The sequence below is a fragment of the Mytilus trossulus genome, chromosome 2, assembly GCF_036588685.1.
Source record: "Mytilus trossulus isolate FHL-02 chromosome 2, PNRI_Mtr1.1.1.hap1, whole genome shotgun sequence".
Lineage (NCBI taxonomy): Eukaryota > Metazoa > Mollusca > Bivalvia > Mytilida > Mytilidae > Mytilus > Mytilus trossulus.
In genome coordinates, this window is record NC_086374.1 from 817949 (window position 1) to 839987 (window position 22039).

The 22039-nt window shown below is 31.3% G+C and overlaps 3 protein-coding genes across 3 annotated transcripts; 2 read left to right on the forward strand and 1 right to left on the reverse strand.

The window, feature by feature from the left end:
• Positions 1–43: 43 nt before the first annotated feature.
• Positions 44–8221, reverse strand: LOC134708643 (uncharacterized). The gene is made up of 4 exons (XM_063569289.1): positions 8128–8221; positions 3472–3573; positions 1719–2008; positions 44–317 (listed from the first exon to the last, which is right to left on the reverse strand). Exons 2-4 carry the CDS (start codon positions 3556–3558, stop codon positions 44–46), a joined length of 651 nt encoding a protein of 216 aa, XP_063425359.1. The 5' UTR covers positions 3559–3573; positions 8128–8221.
• A 4766-nt stretch (positions 8222–12987) lies between these two features.
• LOC134704842 (uncharacterized) lies at positions 12988–17113 on the forward strand. Its single transcript, XM_063563624.1, has 4 exons — positions 12988–13129; positions 14158–14411; positions 15680–15756; positions 16321–17113. The coding sequence occupies exons 2-4, from the start codon at positions 14216–14218 to the stop codon at positions 16801–16803; spliced, it is 756 nt and encodes a 251-aa protein (XP_063419694.1). The 5' UTR covers positions 12988–13129; positions 14158–14215; the 3' UTR covers positions 16804–17113.
• Positions 16849–21439, forward strand: LOC134708644 (uncharacterized). Its single transcript, XM_063569291.1, has 4 exons — positions 16849–17068; positions 17404–18018; positions 19241–19323; positions 21091–21439. Exons 1-4 carry the CDS (start codon positions 16849–16851, stop codon positions 21421–21423), a joined length of 1251 nt encoding a protein of 416 aa, XP_063425361.1. The 3' UTR covers positions 21424–21439.
• Positions 21440–22039: the final 600 nt, after the last annotated feature.

A 22039-nucleotide genomic window follows, 5' to 3' on the forward strand; every position in this document is an offset into this window, starting at 1 on the left:
CTCACAACATCTTAGCCCTCAGATTGGTTTAAAATTGTCTACATTAATTCAAATTACACACATTCATGCTGTTGAAGTACCTCTGGAGATTCATGTTAACATGACATATCGGCTTTTTAATATATATATATGATTCAATTTGACAACTTGCCTCTCTTAATGCGGTATTTTTTTCTTCCACTTCAACATATTCTTGTGTTCTCTGCTCAAGTGTTTGCTGCGTGTTTCGTAGTTTTAATTCAAGTTCATTGACAGTCTCGGATTGCTTCATATAGTTGTCCAACATGTGTTGGTACTTAGATTTGAAATCTTCACCACTGCAATAAATACAATAAAGAATTCATAAACTACCACCTACAAGAAAAAAAGTAAATCGCAAAAATACTGAACGCCGAGAAAAATTCAAAATGGAAAGTTACTAATCAGAGACAAAGCAGGATTGCAAGTCAATAATTTGACCATATCTGCATTTGTTCCAATGTTCAGTTTTGGACCCTTATATTATGTATCATCATTAAATAAACTCATCATAAATACCAGGACTAAATTTAGTATATACGCCAGACGTCAAACATTTGTAAACAGTAAATTTATAAATATAACCATATCAAAGACAATTCATGTCAGCACAAAAAGTGCTGACTAATGGGCTTGTGATACCTTCGGGGAAATAAATCTCCACCAGCAGTGACATCGACCAAGTGGTTGTAAATAAACTCATCATAAATACCAGGAATAAATTTAGTATATTCGTCAGACGCGCGTTTTGTCTACAGAAGACTCATCAGTGACGCTCGAATCCAAAAAAGTTAAAAAAGCCAAATAAAGTACGAAGTTGAAGGGCATTGAGGACCAAAATTTCTAAAAGTCTTGCCAAATACAGCTAAGATAATCTATGCCTGAGTTAGAAAAGCCTTAGTATTTCCAAAAATTCAAACATTTGTAAACAGTGACATCGACCCAGTGGTTGTAAATAAACTCATCATTAATACCAGGACTAAATTTAGTATATACGTCAGACGCGCGTTTCGTCTACAAAAGACTCATCAGCATTGAGGACCAAAATCCCTAAAAGTTTTGCCAAATACAGCTAAGGTAATATATGGTAAAGCGTAAACTTAAATAATACATCGTATAGGGATTTTAGAGAAATCTATGAATTCGAAATCGCGGATATAAAGACAACTTTTAGAGCGATGTTTTCGGATTTTATGTGACTTTTATACAAATATTCACTTATTTTGAAATATTTTATTCAATAAAATATAAGATAATAAAATAGATAAATGCATTATTGTTTTTATTTTCAGTTACGGTTTATTTTATCAAAATTTTACAAAAAATCTGTGACATAGCCCACTTTCTGTTAATTGTTGCAGTTTAAAATTTTTCAAATGCAAAAAAGTTTCTATAACTATTGATTGGAATAAACTCATCAAAGATAGAAACCAGGATTGAAATTTTATGTTTACGCCAGACGCGCGTTTTGTCTACAAAAGACTCCTCAGTGACGCTTGATTTTTTGTAGATCTTTATAACCCAAAGAACTTTTTTGTCTTAAAGTCTTCGACGTAAGTAGAACTCAGAGTTTAAAAGGGTTGAATATTACAATTCCTATATTTGATGTCCTCCTTTGAATCTCTGAAATTAAAAACAACAACAGTATCATCCTAAAATTTAAGTCACAAACAAAATAAATATCATTTAGTTTCTCACACCTTTCCTTCAATCTTATAGTTTGCGTCTCTAGAGTGATGACCTCGCTTTGGAGTCTATCTACCGTTTGAATTTCTTCATGATACTCAGTCTTAAGGCTTTCAATTGCTTCACTGTATGACCTCCTCTCTGCTTCAAGTTTGCTCCATATTTTTGCATCATCTTTCACTACTTTGTTAATGAGTATTGACAGAAAACGAGTGTTTAAATCATACATTCGATCTTCCAAAGTACTTTTTGCAAACGCTGGGGTAAAATTAGCAACATGGGCAAAAACCTTTTCTTCAAAACTCTGAAACGAATCCAGAATTTAAATGCCTTCTAGTTATCTTCAATCAAATATCATTGAAAGATTCAAATAAATAAATAGAAGTATCAAAGAATAGATAGTTTAAATCACCACCAGTTGTTGATGGGTTTCGTGTTGCTTAGTCTTTTGCTTTCTATGTAGTGTCTTGTGTAGTTTTGTTTGTCTATTTTTCTTTTATCTTTTTTATCCATTACTGTGTCTGTTTGTCTGTTTATTCTCCATCTATGAGTTTGCATGTCACTGATATATTTCGCCACTCTTTTTTTTTTAAACCGGAACCCACATGCCGTTGCTTTGCTTAGTGCCGTATATCAAACATATCTACACGGCTAACGTTGACGAGTAATACAGGTTATGGTATCAACCACATTGTAATAAAACAAAGGTAATAGAAACCGAAGTAATCAGATACATATTATGTGTATTTTGAGAATTTATTTCATATCAGTTTTAATCTGTTTTCACAGTCTCACTACTTTAAGAGTTCATGTGATTTCCTCAGTTTTTATGTCTTCCCTTGATTTGATTTTTTAATTGGTGAGAATTGAACATCGGTAAACTATTGTTGCCTTTATTCAATCGACTAAAAATCCTCTGTACACACAGAATTCAGTCATCTCTCGAACTTATAAACATGAACATACCATGTACATAATGAGGCTCTAATGCCTACACCAGGTCAAATCCTCAGAAGAGTTTTTTTCACTGGGAAAGTATAACATTTGCTTGTCTACGAAAGCTTTCTAATCAGCACTTGTCTGTTTTATAAATAGTGTTTGGATCGGAAAGGGACTTTAAATACTTTAATGTCTATCCCATGAGGGTCATATGGATCTATATATTATGAACTAAAAGATGCCAATATAATTATGAATTAGTATACATTATTCGTCAAAGATAGAGGCTCAAAAAGTTAAATATAAAAAAAAAGAACTCCAAGGATAAATTTCAAAACGGATAATTATCATATGGCAAAGTCAAAATCTCAAATATATCAAACGAAACGAAACTAACTAATTTCCAGAAATAGAAAATGGTCGATAAAACCTGGTTTTATAGCCAGAAAAATATTTTACTTGTATGACAGCGGCATAGAATTCCATTACATTGGCAACATTTTTTTTAGCAAAGCAAACAAACATAACAGGTTAAAATATTTGAACATTCAACTTACGAATTGGATCTTTAGATGTGTATTACAAAACATACAAAGCTAATTCAATTATACCATTTAAGGCCCAATAGCCCAATAATACACACAGACGGTATAAAAAAAATAGTTACAAATAGTTTTTTTTGTTCTCGCCACTGCATGATTCCAACTCATGTTTCTGTGAAATGAGAGAAAGAGAAAGTATGTCAAACTCCCAAGTCAGACATACACATTTATATGACATGTGAGAAGGGTTGAAATTCTCCTATGGTTCAGAATATAAGAATCAGACCTGTACTTTTTCTTGATAATTTGCAGCATGGCATCCAAACTGACACATCATCAATAGCACCAGAAAACACCCAAACTGCAGCTCCATCTTCTATATACTTTTCTTCTTGGAAAAATCAATATGAACCAATATTATATATATGTTACAATCGTTTTATTTTAAATATATGTCTACCGTTGGTTTTCCCGTTTGAATGGTTTTACACTAGTAATTTTGGGGCCCTTTATAGCTTGTTGTTCGGTGTGAGCCAAGGCTCCGTGTTGAAGGCCGTACTTTAACCTATAATGGTTTAATTTTTAAATTGTTATTTGGATGGAGAGTTGTCTCATTGGCACTCACACCACATCTTCCTATATCTACTAACTAATACATTTAAATTTTAATATTTTATTCAACTTCATATTACTGTCATTACTAGTATACCATGATGCATTCGAAACACTATGTTTTATTCATATAAATATTATTTCAGTAGGTTTTTCTATATGTTAAGAAAGGATTTTAACATTAAATCACACATATATTTACTGAGAATTACGTCATCAAACTAACTCGGTCAGTTGAAACAGGTTCCATGTAATTAATGTTATAATCATTACCAGTAAAATTGAGAATGGAAATGGGGAATGTGTCAAAGAGACAACAACCCGACCAAAATAAAAAAACACAACAGCAGAAGGTCACTAACAGGTCTTCAATGTAGCGAGAAATTCCCGCACCCGGAGGCGTCCTTCATCTTACAGTTTTAATATAGAAAATATGGTCCCGAAATAAATATTTCGTAAGTATATAATTCATTTAGCAAAACTTGATATGTTTACCAGCCTCGTTTGTCATGTTTGTAAGGATGTTTGATCATGCACTACGGTTCACATCGACACGTCTATACAATGCCATTGTTTGAGCTTTGGTCTGTATAAATACTATTTAGTGATTTGGTTGGACAAAGGCTTATTAAATGTGTCAGTCAATTTAGTTGCTATCCGTGGAAAAAATTCATAGCAGTCAGTATCTACATATTACGAGGAACTTTTTTTAATCAGTTCTAAGAAATACAAACAAAAGGATAGTTTATCCCTTAGATAGCTATTATGATATTGTCCATTACGCCCACTTGTTTATTCGAATTACTGAAGTTATTCAGAAAATTTGCATTCCTTGTCGTTTGAAATAATAATTGGCTTTTCAACTCTTAAGTATTTTGATATTTGATATTTTAACTGAATCAATTGAAAATAGCAATGTTTTACATTCAATAGGCATTACCCATGTGGAAAGTATTCGCTACAATGTATATTTAAAAACATTTGGAAGTCCTTCAACAGACAATATCAAACTCTTGACTATATCAAATGTGTTTCATATTTAAGATTTTAAATCTTTATTGTAGAGAAAAGTATGATGTGTTTTATTAAATGACAAATAGTAGCTAATTGAGAATCCAAAAAGGTTCTAGATCAGGATTACAGATATCAAATTTACAGCAGATCTGTCACAACATGAGAATTAATATCAAAATGCATATTGTTCTAAGAATGAAAATGAGTGGTTTAAATACGGATTCGGATTATATATCTTGATAACAAAAACATTTATTAAAAAAAAAGAAGAAAAAAAACCCCGGACATGATAAAACTTACGATAATGGAAAAAAACATCATATTGAAAATAGACTAATCATAAATATCAGGACTAAATTTTGTATATACGCCAGACGCGCGTTTCGTCTACAAAAGACTAATCCGTGGCGTTCGAATCCAAAAAAGTTTAAAAGGCCAAAAATAAGTACGAACTTGAAGAGCATTGAGGATCAAAATTCCTAAAAGTGTTGCCAAATCAGCTACGGCAATCTATGCCTGAGGTAGAAAAGCCTTAGTATTTCAAAAATTTTGTAAACAGTTAATATATAAATATAACCATATCAAGGATAATTCATGTCAGCACAAAAAGTGCTGACTACTGGGCTGGTGATACTCTCGGGGAAATAAATCTCAACCAGCAGTGGCATCGACCCAGTGGTTGTAAATAAACTCATCATAGATATCAGATTTTAAAATAACCAGGCTTATCACTTTTACGCTATACGCCTTTTTTTCGTATTTACAACACTCATGGGCAGCGATAAAAAGATTTAACTGTTGGCAAGAACATCTAATATAAACATGAAAAGCATTTAAATTTAAAAACAACACCAGTTCAAGCATGAAAGAAACCCTAGTTATTAGAAACAATTTTCACATTGTAAGTGATATAAATTTCGAAAATTGTCGGACCTATGATACGATATTTCACCACCAAATATAAAAAATACGGGTATAGAAGTCAAAATTGTGTTATAATCCTAATCACTATAAAACAAACAAGTAATTACCACAGAAGCACAAAATGCATCCAGACAAGGCACATTAGCACGTTAACAACAATTTAAAACACGATTAAGAGTCATGTCATATGTATCAAAGAAATATAAAAAGGCATATAGACAAACTTAAAACAAAATGAAAGACAAAAAAAAAACCAAAAAATATCATAGAACAATACCACACAATGACGATATGTACAAGTAATGAGTCACGTCGAATGGATCCAAACTTTTCTGAATGGGTTCAATGAATAGAACTAGAAATTAAAGAAACAACGGACACCGCTTCTTTTACTTTATTTTTAGACTTATACCTCGATATTCAAATTCGAGGTTGAAGGAGGCTCGCGGGTATACAATTTTCAGAAAAAAATCAAACATTTATTTTTCATTACAAATTTTATTAATTACCTTTCGTAGTTGTTACTTTATCATATGGTACAAAAAACATTACAAAAAAATCAATATGTGTTGGCTCCAGGTGACTTTTAAAATGTAAAAATCATTGAAAAAGCTCCAAATTATCTCCCTTTGGTGCAAAAAAGCCAGTTTTTGGCATTAAAATTGAAATATCTTTTTTTAACTCATCGGTGACTTATATTTTTTATTGTTGTTTTCTGATAAGCTGTACATAAACTAAATAATTGTAAAATTAAAGCGATTTCTGTAATTTAGATCTTTTTTTTTATTTCGATATTACCGTTATTTCTCCTATTAGTTCAACAGAAAAAAAGGTCATAAACAAAAATGTTTGCTTCTTTCGAAGGCATATTGTGAGCGTAAATGAACGGTGACCCAATTTTTTATTTCATTTTTCTATTAGGTATAAGATAAAGTTCATTTAGAGAAAAATATAGCAAAATCCAATATAAAATTAAAAAAAATATTTAGACCCGCGAGCCCCCTTAAGTCTAGAAATAAGGTCAAAGAAGCCGTGTCCGTTCTTTCTTTAATTTCTAGTTCTATTAATGGAACCCATTCAGAAAAGTTTAGATTAGTAACGGAATGTAAAATAATATGACCTGGCTTCTTTGATCTCATTATTTTTGACAATTGTATGAAGGAACTCCAATTCATATAAAAATAAGTATAGGTCGGCAAGGAGAGTAGCACAGTTAGTTCTATATGGATGCCGATAATTTGTTAAACAAAAGTCTACCTCCAAATTCAATCAAAACTCAAGCATATTGATCAGTTGTTTCTCCGTGTAGCATGTTTTACCATTTCGTTCACCATTAACAAAATATGCCGTGTTGTATCCCAAGGTACTAAATTTATATCGTATGTTACAATTTCAATGTTGAAAAGCTTTGAGAATTATTTTTTTTAAACGATTTCAATAAAACCATTAACACTTAAAATAATATAAATATAAAATGTCCGCTGAAAATAATTTTACTTTAAACTCCCAAGTTTAAAAAATATATAACAGACGTGTGTGTTTTGTGTACAAAAGATTTATCAGTAATGCACGAAAAATTTAAAAGTTAAAACAAAAAGTACGAAGTTGAAGAGTATTGAGTTTTTTTTTCCAAATACAGGTTAAGGTGGCTGGGGCGTCTTAATTAAAACTGACAGACTTTTTTGATAACTTGTCAAGATAAAGCTTTTATCATGCTTTTTTAAAAACTGTATTAAAAAGTATGGGTCACCGGACTTTTTTTCACGCTACAGGTTGCGCAAAATTGTCAGATTTTGTATAGATTATTCATGGAAATTTAAATTTTGTGTGATAAAACGAAAACGTACTATAAGAACTTTAAGATAAAATGTGAGAATATTGCTCTTATAACATGCTTTAAAATAAACAAAAGAAAAAATGGGGTCACCGAACTTGTTTTCTTGCTACATATCGAAATAGGTAAATTCATAACACTTTCTATTGTAAAATTTACTTTATCGGAGTTATCTCCCCTTATTTGGCAAAGTTTTGAAAAAATCTAATCAAACACAAACAAGGCGTTTTTACAAAATTACAACTAAAGTTATGTTAAAACACACAATTTTCTATATCTATATCAAAAGTCTTTAACATAATTTACATACAACTCTCAAAATTTGCACATTTCATCAAATATATAGACCAAAGATATCTGCTTATTTAAAATCCAAGATGGAGGAAGACACCCGAGCCACCTTAAAAGTATTATTGGGTTAAAAATTAGTTATGGATTGAAAAAATCTGGTTTTTCAAAAGGTTAATAAAAATGCATGACCATATCAATAATAATTCTTTGTCTACACGGAAGTATTGACCACTATAATTACGTTCAAAATTTCTCAACAAAACTTACCTTGAGGGTTTCAGATGTAAAGTCCCTCCGATTGTAAAGCAAACATCTATATATACATATGCTATATCTTATTTCCTAGAACATGGGTTTTTACCAGTTATTTTTTTTGTACCCTATAGACAAAGACCGGTAGGAGCGTCGTTTCCATTGATTGACAGTTGAATGTATTGTTGTAATCTTAGTATTAGATTATACTATAAAGAATGTATCTACTAATGTATTTGGCAATTTTAGGATTTTTGGTTCTGAATGCTCTTCAACTTCGTACTTTGGCATTTAAAACTTTTTTGGATTCGATCGTCACTGAAGAGTCTTCAGCAGACGAAACGCGCGTCTGGCGTATATACTAAATTTAGTCCTGGTATCTATGATGAATTTATTTAATTGTTATAAATATCCTATTCATAGGTTTCTTTTTGTTTCTTGTATTTTTGGATCTTTTGTTTTCTATTTTTGTATTTTTGTCGTACAAGTATTACTAAGGTTATAAACCATTGGTTACATATAAATGTATGTAGTATCACAGTTTTTATATATAAATAAGTGAACTGTTCAATCATTTAGTTTTATCTGATTTAAAAAGAAAAGTTTTTCCAAGTTTAATAGTATTACCAATATTGTTTTCAGTTATAACAGGATCTATTTGTAAAAATATATTATATCACATATACGATTAATTCATTATATTTTTTTCTAAATGGTTGGGTGTTTTATAAAACAGTGCTTCTATTTAAATAAGGCTGTTAGTTTTCTCGTTTTAATTCTTTTACATTGTCATCCAGGGGCCGTTTATAGCTGACTATGCGTCGTGGGTTTTGCTCATTGTTGAAGGCCGTACGGTGATCTATAGTTAATTTCTGTGTCATTTTGGTCTCTCGTGGAAATTTGTCTCATTGACAATCATACTACATTTTCTCTTTATATTTACATTGTATATGATGAAACTGTCCACTCGTATGTAGTGAAAAAAAATAATTAGATAATAGAACTCTATCAATTAAATAAATTTTCTCAATACGAAAATGTCTGTACCATGTCAGGAATATGACAGTAGTTATCCATTCGTTTAATGTGTTTGTGCTTTCGATTTTGCAATATGATATTTATATGCGTGTTGGATTCTTATAAGTTCTATATAAATTTTGGACTATTTTAAATCTCAGTCTAATACTGAAATTTATTCTTACATTCTTTGGACTTCTTAACCCTGTTTGATAACATTGCCTATGTGAAATTTTAAAATTGTTTGTATGTACATTGAACAAAAAAATGTTTGTGACGTATACAATTTTCTGACGTCAGACACGCGAATCAATGAACGTATTTGTAGATAGATGTGTTTGTGTTCTGTTAAAGTGTTGTACTGGTGACTGCTGTACCCATATTTTGACTTTTTATTCATGGTGTCTGTTTAGTTAACGCATCATTGTAAATGTAACGGAATTTGACGAGACTGTCATCAAAGTGAGATGATGAGCGCTATAAATCAGGTTTAACCCCCCATTTTCTACAATTGAAAATGCCTTTACCAAGTCAGGAATATGACAGTTCTTGTCCATTCGGTTTTGATATGTTTTGTTGTTTGATTAAGGACTTTTCGAGATCATATTCCTACAAGTTCAGTATTTTTGGGAAATTACTTTTTATGTAAGTAACTTGAAATTGTAAACTATTAGAAAACTTGATTTATTGCATATCAACTTTTTACTTGAAAATTTATGAGGGAAAAGAGTAAATAAAGGCAACAGTAGTATACCGCTGTTCAAAACTCATAAATCCATGGACAAAAAACAAAATCGGGGCAACAAACCAAAACCGAGGGAAACGCATTAAATATAAGAGGAGAACAACGACACAACACCGAAACGCAACAGCACACAGAAACGGACCAAGCAACAGACAATACACCACGAGAATAACAAATATAACATCAAAACCAAATACATGAATATAGGATAGACAAGTACCGTGCCACGTCTTATCTCAAAAATAAGAGAAAACAGAAACGACTCAACGTTAAAATGCAACACACACACAGAAACGAACAATATTATAACAATGGCCATCTTCCTGACTTGGTACAGGACACTTTTAAAGGGAAATAAAAGTGGTGGGTTAAACCTAGTAAAATAACCAAAAAAAAATGAATTTTAAACGGAAAGTCCAAAATCAAATGTTGAAGCAACTCAAACGAATGAATAACATTAACGATGTGTGAAAACAACCAAACTGACATAATAGGTAAATATGTCAAAAAGAGAATGATTTCAACATTCAATTAACCATAACATTACTGAGAGTTATGCTATAAAATATTTATTAAATCAGAACATAAGACATAATAAAGCTTTATTTAGAGTCGGTATAAGCAAGCAATCACAAACATATGCTCTGAAGAGCTTTTAAAACCGACATAACAACAAATAAAACAAAACATACATATCGAGTCATGCACACAACATTAAACATATAAACGTTTAAAGGATTAACTGGTATACAAGATAAATGTCATAATGAGACATCTTAAAGCTTTAATATAAACTTTTGTTTTTCTTTGATCTGGTTCTTTCTAATTAATTTATTCTTCAAAAGCTTGAATTGTTTACTAGACATTTGAACATAAACACGTCTATACAAGCCATTGGTTTAAATTTCTGTCGGTTTACATACTATTTTGTAATTTGGTTTTACAAAAGATTAATTAAAGTGTCATTTAAGGTCAAGGAACAGTAAATGGGCTATGTCGCAGATTTTGCTAAAAAATTGCATACAACCTTGGCTCGTTGAACTACAACTGTAAATCGAAAAAATAATACATTTATCTCTTTTATTATTCGAAAAATTGTAGATTGATTTCTTTTAATATGAGTGAATATTTGTATAGAAAGCACATAAAATCGGCAAAAAACCTTCTTAAATTTGTCTTAAAATCGCCAAATCTCTAATTCTACTCATAGATTTTTCTTAAAAAAAACTATATATTGTTGACACATATATTTCTGTTTTAATGATATAAAATAATCATAGGGTCACCAACTTCGTTTTTTGTCTAATAATCAATTTGTTACCTTGTTGGTAGTGAAAAACGTCAAAAAACAACGTTTTACGGCATGTAACGCGATAACGTTACGATTATTTCGACATTTTGTTGGAGTTTTTCACAAAGAACACAACTTTGAATGATGTATACCGTAAAAACGAAGTCGGTGACCCTATCTTTATTTTGCATCATTATAATGGAAATTTATGTATCAACAACATATAGTTTTTTAAGAAAAATCTATGGAGTAAAATAAGGGGTTTGGCGATTTTAAGACAAATTTTAGAAGGGTTTTCGCCGATTTTATGTGCTTTCTATACAAATGTTCACCCATTTTGTAAGAATTCAATCAGTAATATTTCAAATGATAATTGAGATAAATGCATTATTATTTCGATTTTCAGTTGAAGTTCATCGAGCCAGAGTTGTATGCCAAATTTTACTGAAATCTAAGACATAGCCCATTTACTGTAACTTGACCTTAATGTAATTGCTATGCATAGAAAAATTTCCTAACATTTAATGTTTACATTACTTGGTATGTTTTTACACATCAGTTCTTGGAATTATTAGTTTTGAACAACGGTTTACTACTGTTTCCTTTATTTACTTTTGCCGCTAATTCATGCATGCAGTTAAACTCAGTTGTTCAAAAATATTTCCCCTTGTACGTGATATAAAATTGTCGGATATGTGATACAATATTTCAGCACCACCGTGTTGTCTATTAAGCTGTAAAACATTTACAAGCATGGTTATGCAATTTGTATATCGTCATAAATTATAACAGATCTGAAAAACAATCTAGACTAACACTAAAAAATATAAAATTTAACCATTAACAATTAACTTTGAATAATCACAGACAACGGGTTTTACAAACGTTAAATTTACCATTTCGGCTGTTTTCTTGTATTATTGTTGTTTGGTTGCTGTCAAATGGCATATACACAAACCAACTTTTATAAATACGTCTCCATCTCAAAGACATTTGTTCTCAATATATACTAATTTCTTCTTTCGGCACATTCATGATTAGTATCATATCTAATTGTTCACATTACATAGATACTCATCGTCATATATATTTTCATTTTGTATTGTGGTGGAGATTTCTTATCATGTTTTACTTGGGTCTAGTTTATTGTGTTTATATTTTTCACAAGGAATATCGTGACACTTTATAACTATTATCTTAAACAAAGCTCCCATACAATTAACCCATAATTTCTAACTACTTGTAGTATCAACATTGAATGAACGAAGAGTGTTTTGAAAGTTGGTTTAATCATAGAATCTAAATCCTTTGACATTGCATAAAATATTAGTCTTTGTTGGATGCTACAATATAGCTAAGTCAATCACGGGACCTAGATCAATTCATCAAGGATGTTTAAAGTTATATGATATGTGTTATATAATTCAGTTGCAGGCTATCTCACACGCGTTTAAATATATCTAAAATCATTTTAAACCCGATTTTATCTTCAGGAGGAAAAACAAGGAAAAACACCTAAATGCTCTTTTTTAAGATTCTCACACTTTTGCGGATCATTTACATTGAGTTGTATCAGTTTAAGAAAATAGAAATGTAACAAGTTTGATGGTCGCAAGGAACAAAAAAAGATTATTTTTTTTTTATTTCAGTTTGATTTTTTCTGATGGAGTTTTAAACTCAGTGTGAAAAACAAATGTTAATTGATCTGTTAAGAATTCGATCATTGATTAAAATCTTTCAGATCATCGTAGATGTTACTATTTGTTGAACTCTATTGAAGAATTCTCTAATTGAGATAAGACATACAGAAAAATATCGGTCAATTCTCAAGTAACATGGGTTGTTTTTGTTATTGCCCTATGCTATTTATTTTCTATTGTGACAATAGAAGCTGGTAATATCGATGAAAATGGTGTGATTTCTGAATTAAGACAACTGATCACAGATATTCAGAAAAGACAAAGGTATTTATTCAATATTTTGAAACAACCAATTACATGTATGCCAACATTGTTTGCGAAATTAGATTCTAAGTTTGTTAATAATTTCTTTATTTATAAACGGATAACAATTCGGTATTAACCTGAATTATTATTGATATGGTCAGAATCATAAATTAAATGTTGACAAAATTTGTTTCAAATACCTTAGAAATAGATTACATAAGCTGTATTTGGCAAAACTTTGAAGAATGTTTGGATTTTCTTATCCCAAGAATAGATACCATAGCTGTATTTATTTGGCACTATCTTTTTGGAGTTTTGTGTCCGCAATGCTCTACAATCTTGTACTTGTTTTGCTTTTTAACTTTTAAGATCTGGGCGTCACTGATGAGTCTTGTATAGACGAAACGCGAGTCTGGCGTATTAAATTTTAATCCTGGTACCTTTGATAATTATTTGGCCATAAATGCTCTTCAACTTCGTACTTTATTTGTCCTTTAACAAATATTTTTTTTAGCGTCACTGACGAGTCTTTTGTATACGAAACGCGAGCCCGGTGCAAGTTTAAAATTTCAATCCTAGTATCTATGATGAGATTATATACATTTTGTATAAACAACATCTTCAGAACCCTAATGTTTAAGATAATCGATCAATGGCTTTTGTAGAAATATGTATTATCTTTAAGATATAAAATTCTTGCAGTATTTATTCTTCCCCGATATTAATAACGACCGTACGTACACAAGGCCAAAAAGGTATAAATATTTAACTAAAGAAAATTTGAAATTAAGCACCATGCAGTAACCACCTAGGTTGTCACGAAATTCAAGTTCCTTCATAACATAAGTTTTAAATGAAAAAAATGGAATATTACTTCTACTGGAATAAATATTACAGTGGCATATTTTAAAATAGTATAGAATATAAGTTTCAAATAACAAATTTCAATACTGGTATCTATGATAAGTTCATTTCCAACATTGTTTATTACTTAGAATAATTAAATAGTTTTTGAATTACTGGATATTATATTTTTTTCATTAAAGATTTTATGAACATGAGCTGATAAGTCAACAAAAAACAATCAAGGATCAAACCAACGAAATGGCAAAAGTCAAAAACCTATTTCATGGTAGTGGTAGTGGTACAATCAACATAAATCACAATGAGTCCCATCATGAATATGATAAAACCTTAAAAATAACAAACAACGATAGGACACAAATCAAAGTTGTTAACAACCAATCTACGAATATTCCCCATGCTGTGAGGAATAATATCTACAGTAGACAACTTCAAGGTATGTTTCTTTAATTTTTTAAATTGAAAATAAAAGTTATTTAATACAAAGATAATTGAAGACGGTGTATCCATAATAGTATAAAAGATTCCGATGGTTTAAACCGAAACTCGAGAGATTTAACCGAAACTAACAGACAATATCATGATCATTTTAATTAAAATAGAGAAAATACTAGTTATTCGCAGAACGACTGGATATTATGTCAGTCTAATATTGATATATATGGAGTGAAAAAAATATCAAGCATTCACATAATTAAAAATGTATATTTTATCAATTCATGCTGTTAATGGTACCACCAGAATCCGTTTGTCATTGACATATAAGTTTAAATATGTCTGTGGTATATCAAACTCTCAATTTCTTTGATTTTTCTCCCTCATGAGGGTGAAGTTTTTTTTTAAATTTTGAGTCCAATGTACTTAAAATAACCTTCATCAATAAAACGCACAAACCAACATATGATAAAGCCAGTGATATTTCTAAACGTAGAAACGATGGCAGCTTATGACTAAAAGAAACAAGAATATATAGTTTTGTAAAGACATGTCTTTGTTCACCATCAGAAAAACCGTGCTTACGAAGAGAAGTCAATATTGTTTTAGCTACTTCAATTTAGTCGCATCAAATAGAAGTCTTTTTTATTTTTTATTTTTTATTCACGAAAGTCGTATGAATGGTCACATAAGCGATACATTTGTTTTCTGACATCAAATAGAAGTTAATATTTTTTTGAAAACTTCAGTTTAGTGGCATTAAAGCTAAAAAAAGTCAATACTTTTAAGAAACTTAAATTTAATGGCATTACAAATAAGTCAATATTTTTAAGAAACTTCAAATTAGTGGCATTAAGAGAAGTCAATATTTTAAAGACACTTCAGTTTAGTGGCTTTAAAAAGAAAAATCAATATTTTAATGAAACTTCCATTTAGTGGCATTTAAAAGAAGTCAATATTTTTTAAAGAAACTTTAATGTAGTGGCATTAAAGAGAAGTAATTTTTTTCAGACACTTCAATTTTGTGGCATTAAAGAGAATTAGATATGTTTAGAAACTTCAATTTAGTGGCATTAAAGAGAAGTCATTATTTTTTAGAACTTTAATGTTGATGCATGAAACAATGGACTATGATTATCATCTGCATAATACATTTTTCAATCTCCATCTGATTGGCATCGCCTTGGATAAGTATTTGTAACAATATGTTGACACATCAACTTCCTCAGCTAGTTATACCGAATTATTTATTCTAATCATTTGTTTTAGGTGCTGGTATAGCATTCAGTGTTTATCTTGACCATGACTTGGATCTTGGTGCGCCTGAAGTTTTGAAATATAATAAGGTTAGTATGAAAGAGTTAAACAATACGCAAATATAGACCTCCTCAACTACACGTATTATATACAAAATTGTCAACAACAAAAAAGGTGTGTAAATATATACGTTAATGAGCAACCAAAACAAAAATAAACACTATAAAACTGCAAAATATAGATATAAGACAGATTACTGAAAGCAATTAAAAAATGTCACTTAAATGATCCTGAAATGATAGATTTTGGCTGGTTTTTTTTATGTCCCATGGCGGTCACAAAATTGCCAATACTGAAGACCGTTCGGGACCCACCAATTTATGAAGAGTCTTGTTCCTTTTTAGCAAATAGTTTTTGACTCATTACATATTTTCTGTTATTTACAAAGAAATGTTCATTTAAATCGGGAATATACCTAAGTTGCCTTCAGCAGTATTGAACAATTGATAGATTATAGCTATTTGACTTTCAAATTTGAGGGACTTATTAGAAGTGGTTACATTCTACCATCTAGTTCTGATATGACATGTGTGATTACTGTTATAGTTTATCACCATTAGTTTATGATATGACATGTATAATTACTTTTAAAGATTATTACCAATGAAGGTGGTGGATACAACTTAAACACTGGGGCTTTTATTTGTCCGGAGAGCGGAATGTATTTGCTGTCGTTTTATATAGGAGAAAGAGGCGGCTTATCACCTCAAGGGGCATATATTTACCTGAAGGTAAACAATGTGAACATTATAGATGCAGTGGTTGATGCGCCTCATTACACACAGGATCTTCAGGGTGGAAATTCAGTTATCATTCGTCTGAAAGCTGGATATGTAGTAATCACTCAACACGAGGACAGTGGTGGCCATGTGGAAGGAGCGGCAGGTCTACGTCTCACCTCATTACACACAGGATCTTCAGGGTGGAAATACAGTTATCATTCGTCTGAAAACTGGAGATGTAGTTATCACTCAACACGAGGACAGTGGTGGCCATGTGGAAGGAGCGGCAGGTCTACGTCTCACCTCATTACACACAGGATCTTCAGGGTGGAAATACAGTTATCATTCGTCTGAAAGCTGGAGATGTTGTAATCACTCAACACGAGGACAGTGGTGGCCATGTGGAAGGAGCGGCAGGTCTACGCCTTACTTCATTACACACAGGATCTTCAGGGCGGAAATACAGTTATCATTCGTCTGAAAGCTGGAGATGTAGTAATCACTCAACACGAGGACAGTGGTGGCCATGTAGAAGGAGCGGCAGGTTTACGTCTCACTTCATTACACACAGGATCTTCAGGGTGGAAATACAGTTATCATTCGTCTGAAAGCTGGAGATGTAGTTATCACTCAACACGAGGACAGTGGTGGCCATGTAGAAGGATCGGCAGGTCTACGTCTCACCTCATTCTCCGGTTTCATGCTTTATTCCTGAAAATAAAATTATGTGAGAGTATACATTTAATTCTTTATAAATCAATTCGTTTTGGTTACTACACAGGTATATTATTAATTCGAATTAAACCGAATTAGACTATTTACCGGATTTGTAATAACATAAGCAACACGACGGGTGCCACATGTGGAGTAGAATCTGCCTATCCTATCTGCATATAGTCGAGGGTGGTAAAGGGGGGTAATGAACAAGGAAACACTATCAAGCTGATCAGATAGCTGTTATTGAGGATTTTCGGAAATTGATCAAAGATCAAGCTGATCAGAAAGCTGAAATTGAGGATTTTCGGAAATTGATCAAGGATCAAGCTGATCAGAAAGCTGAAATTGAGGATTTTCGGAAATTGATCAAAGATCAGGCTGATCAGAAAGCTGAAATTGAGGAATTACGGAAATTGATCAAAGATCAAGCTGATCAGATAGCTGTAATTGGGGAATTGCGGAAATTGATCAAGGATCAAACCGATCAAAAAGCTGAAATTGAGGAATTGCGGAAATTGATCATTGTTAAATCCAATTATAAAACTGAACTTGTGGAATTGTGGAAAGTTATCGAAGACCAAGCTATTGGAATTGGTAAATTGAAGAAAATGCAAAACTTACTCAAGGTTTATGACAACGAGATAATCAACATAAAAGCTGAGACTGACATTTACTTAAATTTGAAGACTTCACAGTTAATACAGCATGGACACATTTCTAAAAACATACCCAAAGATGAGATAGAGCTGGCTGGAAGAGATGTACCTGTTAAGGATTCAGTCAATAAAAGAAACCAGTCTGTAAATGACACTAGCATTGTGGGGTATAAACTATACAAGAGACTTCTTCAAGGTAAGATGTTAGCCTCTTGTTCTACTTTAATGCAAATAATGAAACTATGACTAGTTTAAATATGCCATTACTTTGGAAAGGGGAGGGCATATCTAACACTTTTAGTGTAGGGATGAGCAGCTTAGAGGACGAGTGTACCAACCGTCCTATATATTGGAATAAAACAAATATGAACCCTGTAATATTTTCTTATACAAACATTTTACCTATATAAAACATATTTACCCTATTTTATAGAGAGGTTAATATATTTATCAAATATCGGATGCATTCAATCGGATCTGAGAAAAAAATCGACATCTGATTCAGTTGTTTCTGTTTGAAACCTTATATGCCTTCTTAATTTTGCGACCCTATTACATATCAATACAAAAGCTTGAAGAAAGAGACTTTTCTCACTCGGGTCATCCCCACCACTCATGACACCTTATAGGTCTTTTAATTTAGCGACTCTATTATTTATCAAGAAGCTTGGAGAACGAGACCTTTTCACGCGGCTCATACCTACCACTCAATTCATAGTCAATATAACCCCTCCCCCTTTAACTCCGAGATATATCGCATTACCATTGTTAACGTTTCAATAGAAACCTCTGGATGCCCATTTATAGTCATTTTTTGTTGTTTGATTGCTATTCTTTTGGCGTTCATTTCAACAATAAATAAGCAATTGAGGAGTGTTTAACAAAGGGATTTTAATTTAATAATTAATATAATTAATATAACCATATTTATTTTTTTATTTAAAAAAACAGTTTGTAATGAAAAATAAATATTTTGATAGTCTTTAGCTAGAAATCATTCACACCTGATGAAAAGTTGATAAGAAAAACAAACCGAGGAAATCTCATCCACTGTGAGACTCGAAATCCATATACAAGCACTGCTGGAAGTTTTCCTTATACAAAATGTATAGCTCACATTTAAGAAGCTCCAATTGATTTTGTTTCTTTGATTCAGAGTGATATTATAATTAGTATGATTGACTTCTTCATTTAAAAGATATTTAAATCTGCATTAGCCATCATTTTAAATAAAACTTACTTAATTTACGTTTTGCTAAAAAAAAATGTAAATATTCTATGATTTTTTCTTGTAGTTCTAAAAAATGACATAATAATCATAACAATTACAACAAAAACTATCTGATTATAATTATTTCAACAGTAACCTTGATCAACATCACTTTATATGTTTATCCATAACTTTACATTTTGATTAGCTGGTTCTGGCGGTATCGCATTCAGTGCTTATCTTGACCACAACATCGATTTTGGCGCACATCAAATTTTGAAATATAACAGGGTATGTATTTTAACCAAGGAAACCGATGTCTTGTGCTTATCTACATATTTTTTTCTGAAATGTAAAGGGTGGCAATCGTTTGTAATTTGTGTGAGACGAATTTGAAATCTAATGTTTTGAACTTATTAATAGATACAAAACGTACTTAATTAACTTAGAGGTGAATTAACATTTCTCATTAAGGGCTACAAATATTGAATAACTTACGATAATAAACATCATTTCCAGTGATAAATAACTATCGTTTGCTATTTATTCAAATATAAAACCAAAAACTATAGTTGGTGTTGTCCCAAACGAGAAACTGATAATTGGATGTTGATGACGACATACATGTAATCTTTTGAATGTATAGACATCTCAACATCTCCAGCAGATAAATTTATTTCATTTTTGATACTATTTACGGTGCCTCGAGTTTTGTTTGATGAATTATCAATTATAAATTATAATTTTGAACATAGCTATTAAACTAAGGAATTTCCGTCGCAAAGTTCGAAAATCAATTATTCTAATGTTTTGCGAACTCCTTCGTGACTTAACATCAGTGTCACAGGTACATGTTCAAGTTATCGGTTACACATTTCTGAATTCCTTTCCATATATTTACTTCACACAGTACGTTTCCTAAGTAAATTTAAATCATGCATAAAACAAGAAAGGGTGCACTAATTTGTTTCTAGCGATACTTTAGTTGTCAGGTTTTATATATTGTACACTTTAAGCTTTCTATGAAGAGCTTTTGGTGACTGTTGATTTATTGGTCACATTAATGTCATATGTTTTACTTAGCCTTCGGTATCAAAAAATATTTGACATTTTCATCGATAGCTAAATACAACTTTCGTTTCCGAATATTCTTTTTAGGGTTCAAAACATGAAATTCAAAAGAGGTCATAAAAATAAACTGCAATATAATTGTGTCACACAAAATACTAAATACGCAACACCTGTATTCGCTTTCAGCTACTTTGTTTGTTGAAATACAAATGTTGTCCTTTGAATTATTTGCCATATCCACACATAGTTTCTTATAACAAATATGGTATACAACAAAAGCCATCGGTAATTGAATTACAGGCTCTTGGCATGGGGTAGGCGCTTAACTTCTGAGATTTTCATTATTGTTGTAGATTATAACAAATGAAGGTAATGGATACAATGTACATACAGGTTCTTTTACGTGTCCAGAAAGTGGAATGTATTTACTGTCTTTCAGCATTGGACATAATATTTCTATTATGAATTACTATATACGTTGAACCACAAACGTCAAAATCATTCGATGGCGTAGTGGAATTAACAATTTTTGGATTCTCATAAATTCTATGTATAACTTTTGGACTAGTTTGAATCTCGGTCTATTTCTGTAATTTATTCTTACATACTTTTGATTTTTTAACCCTGTATGCGTACATTGCCTATGTAAATTTTAAAATTGTTTGTATGCACATTGAACGACAAATTTATGTGACGTACATAATTTTTCTGACGTCAGACACTCAAATCAATCCATGTGTTCGTAGATAGTAGATGTTTTTGTGTCCTGTTAAATTGTTCCTTTTAAAAGTTTTGGATTCTCATAAATTCTATGTATAACTTTTGAACTAGTTTGAATCTCGGTCTATTTCTGTAATTTATTCTTACATACTTTTGATTTTTTAACCCTGTATGCGTACATTACCTTTGTAAATTTTAAAGGATTTAAAATGTGGTTGTGGGCGCCAAATCATCCCTTAACTTCTGAGATTTTCATTATTGTTGTAGATTATAACAAATGAAGGGAATGGATACAATGTACATACAGGTTCTTTTACGTGTCCAGAAAGTGGAATGTATTTACTGTCTTTCAGCATTGGACAGAGAGGCGACAGTGCACCTAGAGGCGCTTATATCTATCTAATGGTTAATAGTGTGAACGTCATAGATTCGGTAGTAGACTCGTTTCATAACACACAAGATCTTCAAGGCGGAAATACAGTTATCATTCGTCTTAAAGCTGGGGATGTTGTATTCACCGAAGGTGGTGCCAGTGATCATGTTGAAGGATCAACAGGATTACGCCTTACTTCGTTCTCTGGTGTTCTTTTATACTCTTAAAATTTTATTTTTTTTATTTTCTAGTAAGATATATGTCTACCTGAGTATGAGGTTTTTTCTTCTTTACGTCTTTGAACGTTAAAATGTGTTAAGTTTTAAATACTGTCTAAAACAATCCTACACTCACCTTCTGTTGGAGCGAAAATAGCATGTTATACACAATTCTTTCCTTTTTTTTTTGATACTTCATTAAACAAACTGTATCAATTTTTAGAAAACAGGGATACTTTTTAGTTAAAATCAAACCGCGGTGAAGTAAGTCCATTATTCTTTTTACATTTGTACAAAATTTAATAATGAATGATGAAATCAAAAGCTCAAACACAGCAGACGAATGGATAACAACTGTCATATTCCTAACTTTGTGAAGGAATTTACATACGACGTGGAAAATGGTTCAATATACCTAGTTTCATAGCTATCTAAACTTCTTATTTGTATGACACTCGAATAAAAAGTCATGTGCAATATTGAGTTGTAATCAATATATACGTTATACGATTCTCTTTTACCAGTATGCATGAATGAAAAACGATTGATTGATTGAGTATTGTTAGCTTTGAGTCCCGTGCCAAATCTTTTTGTACCTTGACGGGATAAATTTAACAAAAGTAAG

Excerpts from the sequence above, each read along its gene's own strand:
- LOC134708643 (XM_063569289.1), bottom strand. The coding sequence starts at position 3,558 with ATGGAGCTGCAGTTTGGGTGTTTTCTGGTGCTATTGATGATGTGTCAG. Across the intron at positions 2,009-3,471 it reads ATTATCAAGAAAAAGTACAG|AGTTTTGAAGAAAAGGTTTT; the intron begins GTCTGATTCTTA and ends GATTCGTTTCAG. Across the intron at positions 318-1,718 it reads ACTATAAGATTGAAGGAAAG|TGGTGAAGATTTCAAATCTA; the intron begins GTGTGAGAAACT and ends TATTTATTGCAG.
- LOC134704842 (XM_063563624.1), top strand. The coding sequence starts at position 14,216 with ATGGCAAAAGTCAAAAACCTATTTCATGGTAGTGGTAGTGGTACAATC. Across the intron at positions 14,412-15,679 it reads CTACAGTAGACAACTTCAAG|GTGCTGGTATAGCATTCAGT; the intron begins GTATGTTTCTTT and ends CATTTGTTTTAG. Across the intron at positions 15,757-16,320 it reads AAGTTTTGAAATATAATAAG|ATTATTACCAATGAAGGTGG; the intron begins GTTAGTATGAAA and ends TTACTTTTAAAG.
- LOC134708644 (XM_063569291.1), top strand. The coding sequence starts at position 16,849 with ATGTGGAAGGAGCGGCAGGTCTACGCCTTACTTCATTACACACAGGAT. Across the intron at positions 17,069-17,403 it reads TTCGTCTGAAAGCTGGAGAT|CTGTTATTGAGGATTTTCGG; the intron begins GTAGTTATCACT and ends CTGATCAGATAG. Across the intron at positions 19,324-21,090 it reads AAATTTTGAAATATAACAGG|ATTATAACAAATGAAGGGAA; the intron begins GTATGTATTTTA and ends TTATTGTTGTAG.